This window comes from Entelurus aequoreus, linkage group LG16 (assembly GCF_033978785.1).
Source record: "Entelurus aequoreus isolate RoL-2023_Sb linkage group LG16, RoL_Eaeq_v1.1, whole genome shotgun sequence".
In the NCBI taxonomy this organism is placed as follows: Eukaryota; Metazoa; Chordata; class Actinopteri; order Syngnathiformes; family Syngnathidae; genus Entelurus; species Entelurus aequoreus.
Genome location: NC_084746.1, coordinates 3,445,419 through 3,459,914, shown reverse-complemented (window position 1 = coordinate 3,459,914; position 14,496 = coordinate 3,445,419). Strand labels below are relative to the sequence as shown.

The 14,496-nt window shown below is 40.4% G+C and overlaps 1 protein-coding gene across 1 annotated transcript in view; it reads left to right on the top strand.

Annotated features, from left to right (window-relative positions):
* skila (SKI-like proto-oncogene a) overlaps nt 1–6,604 on the top strand; it is a 65,120-nt gene extending 58,516 nt beyond the window's left edge. Inside the window, exons 5-7 of the mRNA XM_062023805.1 lie at nt 1,537–1,862; nt 3,439–3,669; nt 5,490–6,604. Of these exons, the coding sequence (XP_061879789.1) occupies nt 1,537–1,862; nt 3,439–3,669; nt 5,490–5,747 (815 nt within the window). The 3' untranslated portion in view covers nt 5,748–6,604. The remainder of the gene's footprint in view (nt 1–1,536; nt 1,863–3,438; nt 3,670–5,489) is intronic.
* Nucleotides 6,605–14,496: the final 7,892 nt, after the last annotated feature.

Sequence of the window (14,496 nt, the reverse complement as noted above, 5' to 3'; positions counted from 1 at the left end):
GCTATATTTCTAACAAAGACAAATCATTATTTCTTCTAGATTTTCCAGAACAAAATTTTTAAAAGAAATTCAAAAGACTTTGAAATAAGATTCAAATTTGATTCTACAGATTTTCTAGATTTGCCAGAATAATTTTTTTGAATTTTAATCATAATAAGTTTGAAGAAATATTTCACAAATATTCTTCGTCGAAAAAACAGAAGCTAAAATGAAGAATTAAATTAAAATGTATTTATTATTCTTTACAATAAAAAAATAAATGTACTTGAACATTGATTTAAATTGTCAGGAAAGAAGAGGAAGGAATTTAAAAGGTAAAAAGGTATATGTGTTTAAAAATCCTAAAATCATTTTTAAGGTTGTATTTTTTCTCTAAAATTGTCTTTCTGAAAGTTATAAGAAGCAAAGTAAAAAAAATTAATGAATTTATTGAAACAAGTGAAGACCAAGTCTTTAAAATATTTTCTTGGATTTTCAAATTCTATTTGAGTTTTGTCTCTCTTAGAATTAAAAATGTCGATCAAAGCGAGACCAGCTTGCTAGTAAATAAATAACATTTAAAAAATAGAGGCAGCTCACTGGTAAGTGCTGCTATTTGAGCTATTTTTAGAACAGGCCAGCGGGCTACTCATCTGGTCCTTACGGGCTACCTGGTGCCCGCGGGCACCGCGTTGGTGACCCCTGCTTTAGGGGCTCCGTAAAATCTGCTTAGTGAGAAGAATTATCTTATCAGACAGAAAATAAGCAAATATCACCCTTATTTGACATATTTCATCTTAGTTTGCAGTGTACTCAGATCCCAAATACACATAAGCAGGTACCATCGGGTAAAAAAAATTGTTTTTGCATGATATATGGCCCCTTTAAAGACTTGATTAGCAAAAGGGGTGCCAGTGACCTCCTTTTCTGTTCTTCAAGAGTATGTGTGTGCGTTCATGTGTGTTATACCCACAACAGTGCGTGCGTGTTAATACCATCATTCACGTGAATCCCAGCAATATTTGGCGCGGGTGTCTCCTCCAGCATGTATTCCTGGCATCTCCTCTCCCATTTTGTGCATTCATTCATTCTGCTCTCCACCTCCCCCGCAGTCTGCTGTCACTTTTTCTTCCCCGTTGGCTCCCTTGCCTCACCGCTCTCCTCTCTGTCTACACCTTTCACTATTTCTGTTCGTCCCACTGATCCTGTTTATTTTTGTATGCCGTGTGCTGGGCTGTATGCAGGTGCCAGGTGTGCTGTATGCAGGTGCCAGGTGTGCTGTTTTCAATCAAATAAGGCGGGCAAACTGCACAATCCTTTCCATTAGCAGCCACTAGTGCATGTATTCATTAATGAATAGCTATCCAGTCACGGGTGATTTATTCGTGGGTGAGTGTTTGTGTCACTAGATAAAGCTGTTAACTTTTTTTTTTTTTTTTGCACGTAGGCGAAAGTGCGCACCAGCCTGACTCGCGTTTTCTGCCGTACAACCGCCTCCTCTCTGCTCTTTATTTGATTTTTTTGTCTAACTCCATCCCTCACCCTGCCATTCCTCAGATCTTCACGCGTCGCCTCCCCTCACCGTTGCCAAGGAGGCCAAATCCCAACATGCCGCTGCCGCCTCGGCCGGCGAACACGAATGCCAAGCCCAGGCAGTTTCCATGGAGACCGGCAGCCTGAGCGGCAAGATAGCCGCTCACGCCCCCACTCCTCCTCCTCATCCTCCCGCATCGCCGCCGGTAACGGGGGAGGACACGGGCTGCGGCGGAAGCGTGGCGGTGGAGGACGACAAGGACAGGATCGTGGTGGAGATCATGCAGATGTACGGCAGGCAGCAGGAGAAGCTCAACTCTACCCTGCACAAACAGCTGCAGCTGGAAATGGTGAGGCAGCAATAAGAGAAACGCTTAAAAAAACACCAAATTCGTACCTTTTTGTTTATTAAGCACTCCACGGTCAATATATAAGTTAAACCGAGGGGGGGGCGAAGTTTGGTGGTAGCTGGTGTGTATATTCTAGCCCGGAAGAGTTAGGGCTGCATGGGATTCTGGGTATTTGTTCTGTTGTGTTTATGTTGTGTTACGGTGCGGATGTTCTCCCGAAATGTGTTTGTCATTTTTGTTTGGTGTGGGTTCACAGTGTGGCGCATATTTGTAACAGTGTTAAAGTTGTTTATACGCCCACCCTCAGTCTGACCTGTATGGCTGTTGACCAAGTATGCCTTGCACTCACTTAACGTGTGTGTGTGTACAGAAGCCAAATACAACATGTGACTGGGCTGGCACGCTGTTTATACAGGTTGTAGAGGGCGCTAAAGGCAGTGCTGTCACGGCACGCCCTTAATATTGTTGTTTGGGTGAAAATCGGCAGACATTCGATAGAATGGTTGCCCTGAAATTCGTTACAAATTCGAAAAATTGGGAGGGTTGGCAAGTATGACGCTGTCAAGCGCCATTCATATAAAACTCGCGGGCCGCACTAACATAAAATTTTCATATTAAGGTGCGGGCCGCAAAATAACGTCTCGCGGTCCGCGTGTCTGAGACCCCTGATATAAAAATGTTTGTGATAACTGACAATGTGATGTAATTAGGGACAGAGGACCCTATTGTATTTCTAGCGTTTTATTACTATACCGCCGCCTCTTTGAGCTGTAATTTGACCCCCTTAACATACTTCAAAACTCACCAAATTGGACACACACATCAGGACTGGCGAAAATTGCGATGTAGTCAACAAACCAAACCCCAAAACTCAAAATTGCGCTCTACCGCCCCCTAGGAAGAAAACACAGACAAAACTGCCTGTAAACTCCCAGTAGGAATGTCGTAGAGACATGAAACAAATAACCTCTATGTAGGTCTCACTTAGACCTATATTTCATACACTGACAACCCCCAGCAAAAATCAACAGGAAGTTTGCAATTCCCCCTTCAAAACAAAAGTTGAGTAAAAACAGTCACCTTTTTTCAAACATTATCTCCTCTGAGCGCGTTTGTCGTGTCGGCTTCAAATTAGCACAGGAGAGAGATTGAACCATTCTGATTAAAAGTTGATGAAAGAGTTTTAATTACTGCTCCGGTTTGGATTTTATGAGCCTTCAAAGTCGGTCCCGTCCATCGCTGCTTGCAGCTTTAATCAATGATTATTGTTCCTTTTTTGTCTTTTTACAAACGCGGGTCTTATATCCAGAATTGTTTTACATTCGGGTCAGTTGTGTTTTTGCTGATGAAGCAAATTGTAATTGTTGTAATGTTAAGAATTTGCTAGAAGGCGCACTTAGACCAGAATGTGGCTCCGTGTTTTCTTATGAGTCAGGCAAAAGCTCATTGTAGTGTCATGTTACATATTGCATAGTAATGATGAGAATGTTCTAGCAGGGCAGCCAAAATGTTCCCATAAGGGTCTCACATTGGGTCCTCATCATTTTTTACTGACCCCCATCCGTATGTCTACCAGGAGCTGGAGGCGCTGCGTGGCGGCGAGGCGGTAAGGCTACGCGAGCTCAGCGCCGAGCAGCGAGAGCTCCGCACCGAGCTGGAGGCGGTGCACAGCGAGCAGGCGCGCCAGCTCGGCCGGGCGCGCCAGGAGCAGCTGGAGCTGGAGGCGCGTCTGGAGCAGCTGCGGCAGCAGGCGTGCGCTTGCGAGCCGGCTTTCCAGCGCCAGCAGGAGGCGCACTACACCGCACAGGTAAGCATCACCACAGAGCTCACCTGCTCACTCCAAGCATCAACATCTAGCTTATACTTCTACTCCTGACAAAAACTGATCAAGTGCTGTCAAAAATGTTGCCTGTGTTATTGTTTTTCTGACTTGTTCACAACATGGTGGCGCTGTGCTTAAAATTGACCATAAGGGTTTCTCTTAAAACACGCACCGTAACTTCAGGCATGTTCTATATGTTATAGTTATTTGAATGACTCTTACCATAATATGTTACGTTAACATACCAGGCACCTTCTCAGTTGGTTATTTATGCCTCATATAACGTACACTTATTCAGCCTGTTGTTCACTATTCTTTAGACATTTTAAATTGTCTTTCAAATGTCTATTCTTGGTGTTGGCTTTTATCAAATACATTTCCCCAAAAAATGCGACTTATACTCCAGTGCGACTTATATATGTTTTTTTCCTTCTTTATTATGCATTTTCGGCCGGTGTGACTTATACTCCGAAAAATGCGGTAGTAATTAATGAAAATGAACTGTTAAAGGTTAGTACTATTAGTGGAGCAGCAGCACGCACAATCACGTGTGCTTACGGACTGTATCCCTTGCAGACTGTATTGATATATATTGATATACACTACCGTTCAAAAGTTTGGGGTCACATTGAAATGTCCTTATTTTAGAAGGAAAAGCACTGTACTTTTCAATGAAGATAACTTTAAACTAGTCTTAACTTTAAAGAAATACACTCTATACATTGCTAATGTGGTAAATGACTATTCTAGCTGCAAATGTCTGCTTTTTGGTGCAATATCTACATAGGTGTATAGAGGCCCATTTCCAGCAACTATCACTCCAGTGTTCTAATGGTACAATGTGTTTGCTCATTGGCTCAGAAGGCTAATTGATGATTAGAAAACCCTTGTGCAATCATGTTCACACATCTGAAAACAGTTTAGCTCCTTACAGAAGCTACAAAACTGACCTTTTGAGCAGATTGAGTTTCTGGAGCATCACATTTGTGGGGTCAACTAAACGCTCAAAATGGCCAGAAAAAGAGAACTTTCATCTGAAACTCGATAGTCTATTCTAGTTCTTAGAAATGAAGGCTATTCCACAAAATTGTTTGGGTGACCCCACACTTTTGAACGGTAGTGTAGGTCATCAAATCTCAGCAACAAGCTGTAAATCGCTGCCGTTGTGTCCTTGGGCAGGACGCTTCACCCTTGCCCCCGGTGCTGCTCACACTGGTGAATGAATGAATGATGAATGAGTGATGGGTGGTGGTCGGAGGGGCCGTGGGTGCAAACTGGCAGCCTCGCTTCCGTCAGTCCACCCCAGAGCAGCTGTGGCTACACATGTAGCTTACCACCACCAGGTGTGAATGAATGATGGCTTCCCACTTCTCTGTGAGCGCTTTGAGTATCTAATAATAGAAAAGGGCGATATAAAATCTAATGCATTATTATTATTATTATTATTATTATTATTATTATTATTATTATTATTATTATTATTATTATTATTAATATTATTATTATTATATCTTACTGAGATCATTTAGGACCAAAACCCTTAAAACAAGTAAAACACTCTAACATAAAATCTGCTTAGTGAGAAGAATGATCTTATCAGACAGAAAATAAGCAAATATCACCCTTATTTGACATATTTCATCTTACTTAGATTCCAGTTTTTGCGTGTCTAAGACCTCTGTTCTAAATGGCTTATTGGCATTTTTCCAAACATCATTCCATGCTATGTCTCTTTCATCTAAAATGTAAGAATATTCCAGATTCAAATCCTCTCTCCCTCTCTCCGTGTTCCTCCCGCTCTGTAGCTGTCGGAGCTGCGTCAGAGGCTGGAGCGAGCCGAGGCCGACCGGCAGGAGCTGCAGGAGGATCTGCGGCGTGAGCGCCAGGCGCGGCAGGACCTGGAGCGCACCATCGGCCAGCTCAAGCAGCAGATGGTGCAGTCCGGCAGCCCCTCCCCTCCTCTCACCCCCTCCACCGGACCCCCCAACGCCCATTCACCGGCCTCCTCCTCGTCCTCCCCTCCTTCCTCCTTCCCGGAGGCCCCGGCGGCGACCCCAAAGTAACTGAACCCTCATTCCTCTCCTCCATCTTGAGGCATCTTGTTTTTTCTTGTTGTGCTCCTCACCTCATATTATTATTATTATTATTATTATTATCCTCTCAACAAACAGTATTTGAAGATTTTTTTGTTTAGCATGATTTTAATTTATATCTTTTAATGGGCACAACCACCGCTGCTCGGTCGTGGAGAGAACCAGCTCACTTCTTCTTCTTCTTACGCGGCACACAGAGTCAAGGACCTTTACTCTTTCTAAAGAAAAACAATATAAAACTGCCTCATGTGAATAAGCCAATGGTGAACCAGGCACTACTCCTCAAGGTCGCGGGCGAGACTAGACGCCCGCCCTCGTCCACAATGAGGCCCCTTCCCACTTTTAGGCCAGACAAGAAACACTGTGCTCCACTTCATTACTGCGCTGTACCACCGGAAGCCCCCCCTCGCCCTTCCACCCGTACCCAAACAAACCAGCCACCTCCCCCACTTGTCATCCATCGAGGAACGACGTGACAAGCGGTTTAAGTTTGAGATGTTTTTCAGGCCCCGGAGTTTCCCCCGTATTCTCCTAGGTTGATCAACGGCACAAGCAAAGAGGGGGCACCGGCGGGCACACGTCAAACCTTTTCTTGTGTGCCATCAGAATCGAGGCAGCTTTTGGTGTGGAACTGCACATGAGCGGCCCCCCTCCCCAAACTGTCCCGGCCCCCGGGGGCCCCGGGTTTAGCATGTTGTCTATCCAGCTACAGAAAGACTTTTTATTCATGTTGCCAGGCGGGAAAGTGCTTTTTATTGCCTCGAAAGATACCTATATACCCGTGTGTGTGTGTGTGTGTGTGTGTGTGTGTGTGTGCGTGTGTGTGTGTGTGTGTGTGTGTGTGTGTGTGTGTGTGTGTGTGTGTGTGTGTGTGTGCGTGTGTGTGTGTAAATAATGGTTGAAATGAGACATGTTGGGAGGCTTTTAAACTTTATATGCATCTCTTGGGGGGAAAATGCAAATGAATAAGACATTCCACTGTGCTCCATCTCTCCTTCAAAAATGCCTATTTTTTTGAAGAAGTCATCCAAGGCGCCAAGACGTGCTCCACGGACAAAAAAAAAAAGAAAGAAAAGAAACCTTTAATAATAATAACGATGATGAAAGAAGAAAATAACTGAAGATTTATATTGACTCTTGTTGTAAATACACTAGGAATTATTAATATATGAAGTGTAATCTTCTGAAGGTTACATCAACTGGACCAGACACATAAAAGGCTTTAAAGTCAGGCCTTTTCTTTGCCAACTTGTGGACAGCATCACCCTTTTAACCCCCCCCCCCCCCGCCCCGCCCCTCTTTTATCAGACTCTTTCACACAAACGTCATCCAGTCAGCAGAAATGCCTTTTTTTTTTTTTGCAATGGAAATGAAAACAAAAACCTTGTTTTTTTATTTTTTGTGCATGTTTTGCTGGCCCTCATGTTTGTGCCACAGAAGAAAATCCCCCCGCATGAAACTTTGCAAGTGTTCCCTCTTTATTGGACAAAGAAAAGTCTTTTTAAAAAGGTGACGAGGACGTATCCTCTTCACACTCAGTATTTTGTATCGTCTTAACGCAGCAAAACAATATCACTTTTTTTTAATCTCCTCCTCCTTCCCCCCCGCCCCACTCGCGCTGCAATTTGCATTTCACACACAAGGGGCCGCTGTTTACGTTAAAAGCGGCACCCCATGAAGGGATCGTGTGCGGGGCATTTTTTATTTTTTTTTGGTTTTTATTTTGTTGCATTTTGCAGTGCAAAGACAACTCGGATATGCTTTGTACAGAATTTTTACAGTCGTGCGGTTTTCCCCCCCACACCTCGCTCCAAAAAGGACGTATCCACCGCTTTCGCGAGCGTGCCTTGTCCTTCTCCGCAGCAAATCGGTACATTGTTAGTTCCTTTTCCACTCTTGTGAGGAGACTTTCCAGTGCATCTAAATACAAAGACATTCATGGCTCTGCTCGGAAGAAGCAGCCTCCCCTCTTTTGCTCCCGCCCAAATGCTGAAACATGAAACTGCAGTGTCTGTGTATACGACCATTGCCAATAACATGTGATGAGACTTTTGTTCTTTGCATGAAACGAGACACTGATCTCCTACCTCATGTTGTGATATATATATATATAAATATATAAAATATGTATAAGAGAATATGTTTTTTTAAACGCAGAGGACACTGCTAACTGTCGATCATGAATATTTACCAGTACGTTGACATACCTGTAAATGCTTTCTGGCTAATACCTCAGTTGTATGTAGTGGTTTGTTTATTTTCTGTCCCTTTTTTCTCCCTCAATTAATTTCAGATCTTGTAAATAGAGACCCTGTATAGACCATGAACTTGGATGAAATTCAAGTAAAGTTCTGTAGTGTTAAAGCCATCGTCTGGTGTTTGTTTTCAAGGGACTCGACACGTTATTACCGGGGTGCACTAAGGCAGTGTTTTTCAACCACTGTGCCGCGGCCGTGAGATACAGTCTGGTGTGCCGTGGGAGATGATCTAATTCCACCTATTTGGGGTAAAAATATTTTTTGCCAACCAGTAATTATAGTCTGCAAATGATGTGTTGTTGTTGAGTGTCGGTGCTGTCTAGAGCTCTGCAAAGTAACCGTGTAATACTCTTCCATATCAGTAGGTGGCAGCAGGGAGCTAATTGCTTTGTAGATGTCGGGAACAGCGGGAGGCAGTGTGCAAGTAAAAAGGTGTCTAATGCTTAAACCAAAAAAAAACAAAAGGTGAGTACCCCTAAAAGCACTAAAGTTTATGGATGGGTATGCAGAACCAAACTAAAACTGAACTGGCTACAAAGTAAACAAAAACAGAATGCTGGACGACAGCAAAGACTTACTGTGGAGCAAAGACGGCGTCCACAAAGTACATCCGAACATGACATGACAATCAACAATGTCCCCACAAAGAAGGATAAAAACAACTGAAATATTCTTGATTGCTAAAACAAAGTAGATGCGGGAAATATCGCTCAAAGAAAAACATGAAACTGCTACACGGAAAATACCAAAAAAAGGGGAAAAGCCATTAAAATAGGAGCGCAAGACAAGAAGTAAAACACTACACACAGGGAAACAGCAATAAAGTCCAAATAAGTCGGGGTGTGATGTGACAGGTGATGACAGTACACCTACTTTGAGACAAGAGCTATATTGATGCATGCTTGGTTATGCTTTAAAGTCATATCCAACAATTTTTTTACAGTTTTTTAATGATGTCTGCTGGTGGTGTGCCTCCGCTGTTTTTCAACGCATAAAATGTGCCTCGGCTCCAAAAAGGTTGAAAAACACTGCACTGAGGAATAGATACAAACTTTTATTAACTGTATGAATTATATTTGTTTTGAAAGAAAATGACCAAAGCTGGTTACTACAATAAAACTGGAAGGTGTTTGCTAAACAATACCTGGCAGACCTTGTAGCTTTTTGGAGGTTTTTTCTCGCCTGAAACTATGTTAATTGTGTTGAATGAGCTCAACAATATGTAGAGATTCCTACTCCTTTATAAGCTTCAATTTGTTTTTAAGATTTGTATTATTTTAAAGGGGCTATTTAGAAAGTAACATTTGTCAACCAAAACATGTACAACAAGAACACCACTGGCTAGCTTATGTTACTATTAGTGGTTAACAACATACAGTGTATATTTAAATGTCTATTTTTGACAATTGTGTACAAATTGCCCTCGGTCTTAAGAACAAGTCGGGCGTTTGCTGTCTCGACCTCACGTTCACGCAGGGAGCAAAAAGTAGTCCAAGAGATCAACAATTTCTCGTCACGTTTTCATGATAAATTACACATTCAATGACAGCTCGAGTGAGAGTAGGTAAATACCCCATCTGAGATATCTGCACCAAAAAATGCTGGGGCCTTCATATTAAAGGGCAACTGCACTTTTTTTGGAATTTTGCCTAACGTTCACAATCATGAGAGACAAGAACACGTCTTATTTTTTTAAGATTTCAGAGATGATAAAAAATGCTTGCAAGACGCGGATAGCAGGAGTGACTTTTGTACCTTTCAAAGCCCTCTAAAAAACATCTTCAAAACCCTCCAGCAACGTTTTATATACACACTGCAAGTATATATATCATGTAGTAACAGACACCTTCATAACAATATGTAATATGTACAATATACACACTGCAAGTATATATATAATGTAGTAACAGACACCTTCATAACAATATGTAATATGTACAATATACACACTGCAAGTATATATATAATGTAGTAACAGACACCTTCATAACAATATGTAATATGTACAATATACACACTGCAAGTATATATATCATGTAGTAACAAACACCTTCATAACAATATGTAATATGTACAATATACACACTGCAAGTATATATATCATGTAGTAACAAAAACCTTCATAACAATATGTAATATGTACAATATACACACTGCAAGTATATATATAATGTAGTAACAAACACCTTCATAACAATATGTAATATGTACAATATACACACTGCAAGTATATATATAATGTAGTAACATACACCTTCATAACAATATGTAATATGTACAATATACACACTGCAAGTATATATATCATGTAGTAACAAACACCTTCATAACAATATGTAATATGTACAATATACACACTGCAAGTATATATATCATGTAGTAACTGACACCTTCATAACAATATGTAATATACCATATACACACTGCAAGTATATATATAATGTAGTAACAGACACCTTCATAATAAGTAACATGTACAATATACAAACTGTAAGTATATATATAATGTAGTAACAGACACCTTCATAACAATATGTAATATGTACAATATACACACTGCAAGTATATATATATAATGTAGTAACTGACACCTTCATAATAAGTAACATGTACAGTATTTACTGTAATTTGGTCATCTTAATAATTTCTGCTTTCCTCAGCGTATTTATTTTACTTTCCATAGCAGTGCACACCCGACTTCCCGCAACAAAAGTGTGTTCCCACTTCCGGAAACAAACGTGTGTGTGTGTGTGTGTGTGTGTGTGTGTGTGTGTGTGTGTGTGTGTGTGTGTGTGTGTGTGTATGTGTGTGTGTGTGTGTGTGTGTGTGTGTGTGTGTGTGTGTGTGTGTGTGTGTGTGTGTGTGTGTGTGTGTGTTCTAATCATAGCAGACTCGATAAAAGACAACAAAGATTATTTTTGGACAAATTAGGATTCACAACCATATATTTTTGAAGCTGAATATACGGAGGATGAACTCCTGCTTCTAGAAGCCAGCGCAAAGGACGGGGCGAGACGTCGGCGCAGCTGGGAGAGTGAGGCCGGAGTGACTTTGGAACTTGGAGCCAAGCTATTTCGACATAAATGGAATGCTTATCCAATTCGGAGCCAAGCTATGTCGACATAAATGGAATGCTTACCCAATTCGGAGCCAAGCTGTGTCGACATAAATGGAATGCTTACCCAATTCGGAGCCAAGCTATGTCGACATAAATGGAATGCTTACCCAATTCGGAGCCAAGCTGTGTCGACATAAACGGAATGCTTACCCAATTCGGGGCAAAGCTATGTCGACATAAATGGAATGCTTAGCCAATTCGAAGCCAAGCTATGTCGACATAAACGGAATGCTTACCCAATTCGGAGCCAAGCTGTGTCGACATAAACGGAATGCTTACCCAATTCGGAGCCGAGCTATGTCGACACAAACGGAATGCTTACCCAATTCGGAGCCAAGCTGTGTCGACATAAACGGAATGCTTAGCCAATTCGGAGCCAAGCTGTGTCGACATAAATGGAATGCTTACCCAATTTGGAGCCAAGCTGTGTCGACATAAACGGAATGCTTACCCAATTCGGAGCCGAGCTATGTCGACATAAATGGAATGCTTACCCAATTCGGAGCCAAGCTGTGTCGACATAAACGGAATGCTTACCCAATTAGGAGCCAAGCTGTGTCGACATAAACGGAATGCTTACCCAATTCGGAGCCAAGCTATGTTGACATAAACGGAATGCTTACCCAATTCGGAGCCAAGCTGTGTCGACATAAATGGAATGCTTACCCAATTCGGAGCCGAGCTATGTCGACATAAATGGAATGCTTACCCAATTCGGAGCCAAGCTGTGTCGACATAAATGGAATGCTTACCCAATTCGGAGCCGAGCTATGTCGACATAAATGGAATGCTTACCCAATTCGGAGCCAAGCTGTGTCGACATAAACGGAATGATTACCCAATTCGGAGCCAAGCTGTGTCGACATAAACGGAATGCTTACCCAATTTGGAGCCAAGCTGTGTCGACATAAACGGAATACTTACCCAATTCGGGGCCAAGCTATGTTGACATAAATGGAATGCTTACCCAATTCGGAGCCAAGCTGTGTCGACATAAACGGAATGCTTACCCAATTTGGAGCCAAGCTGTGTCGACATAAACGGAATGCTTACCCAATTCGGGGCCAAGCTATGTTGACATAAATGGAATGCTTACCCAATTCGGAGCCAAGCTGTGTCGACATAAACGGAATGCTTACCCAAATAAACCACCAAAAAAAAATGTCCCGGTCCGTCGTGCGAGTCACTTTGATATCAATGATGATACACGCAATCGCAGCCCCACACTCTTTGTGCCGCTCAACCTTCTTTCTTTCGCTGGAAATGCCAGAGGACAGTGAAGCAAAAAGTATATTTTGGCATGGCTAATTGGAATAGGATTTGTGCGTGCACACACTTTAATACACCTGAAACTGTTTGAGCGTTACACTTAATACATAATGCCTCAATCCTGCATAATAAGTGGTAAGAAGAATCATTTTGTGTGTGTGTTTTTTTCCGTAACCTTACCAACAGACGAGCTAGCGGCGCGAGAAGAACATGTCTTGCATTTGAGCACAGACAGGAAGGTAAGTCACAATGGAGTGTGGACTGAACGGAGGCCAGCACTAAATGCTTCATGCGTCTTCTGCTGACTTGAGACCTTCTCTGGCGGAGGCGGTGCCAACAAAGCCATTTCTGACTGAACTTTTACTGCCTGGACTGACTGAGCCAGATGGCCTCACTAAAAAATACGAGCAGGCCTCAGAGCCAGGACACATTCCAGGCCGGGTCTGCGGCCAAAACTGACGTCCGGGGGGCCTCATGCATTCATTTCAAGGGGCAGTTTGTGACTTGCTCACAGGTACATTTTTCAAAGAAAAAAATAGTACAAAAACTAGCTTATGTTAGCATTAGTGGTTTAACTTGACACACGTGTTGTACGTTTGTCTATATTTTGCACAGTTACCAAGGTTACGTACCGTATTTTCTGGACCATAGGGCGCACCGGATTATAAGGCGCACTGCCGATGAGCGGGTCTAGTCGGGTCTTTTTTCATACAAAAGGCGGATTAAAGGGATCATATTATGATTTTTTTCTAAATTTAAAGCATTTCCTTGTAGTGTGCATCAGTGTTTTTCAACCACTGTTGATTACCTAATTTCACCTATTTGGGTTAAAAATATTTTTTGCAAAGCAGTAATTATAGTCTGCAAATGATGTGTTGTTGTTGAGTGTCGCTGCTGTCTAGAGCTCGGCAGAGTAACCGTGTAATACTCTTCCATATCAGCAGGTGGCAGCAGGTAGCTAATTGCGTTGTAGATGTGGGAAACAGCGGGAGGCAGTGTGCAGGTAAAAGGTACATATACATATATATACCTATATACATATATATATATATATATTTATATATATATATATATATATATATATATATATATATGTATATGTATATGTATATATATATATATATATATATATATATATGTATATGTATATGTATATATATATATGTATATATATATATATATGTATATATATATATATATATATATATATATATATATATATATATATATATATATATATACCGGTATGTATATATATATATATATATATATATATATACCGGTATGTATATATATATATATATATATATATATACCGGTATGTATATATATATATATATATATGTATATATATATATATATATATATATATATATATATATATATGTATATATATATATATATGTATATATATATATGTATATATATATATATATATATGTATATATATATATATATGTATATATATATATATATATATGTATATATATATATGTATATATATATATATATATATGTATATATATATATATATATATATATATATATGTATATATATATATATATATATATGTATATATATATATATATATATATGTATATATATATATATATATATATGTATATATATATATATATATATATATGTATATATATATATATATATGTATATATATATATATGTATATATATATATATGTATATATATATATATGTATATATATATATATATGTATATATATATATGTGTGTATATATATATGTATATATATATGTATATATATATATGTATATATATATGTATATATATATATATATATATATTTAAGTCATCAATAGACCCTCAAAGACCCCTCTGGAGCGTCCATGAGTCCCCCCACACTGACAAGATAAGATAGTGTTGCGTGGACGTGGGGGCCACAAGGAGGTCACGGTCATGCGTTAGTTAAAAGCGGTCTCCACGGTGTGATTCACTGTCTGACCAGCAAGTAAACAATGGCGCTGTTCAACTGGCACAGCCCATGCAGGGCACGGTGTGAACAAGCGCCGAGTAAGTCGAGGTGACGTCACGTCC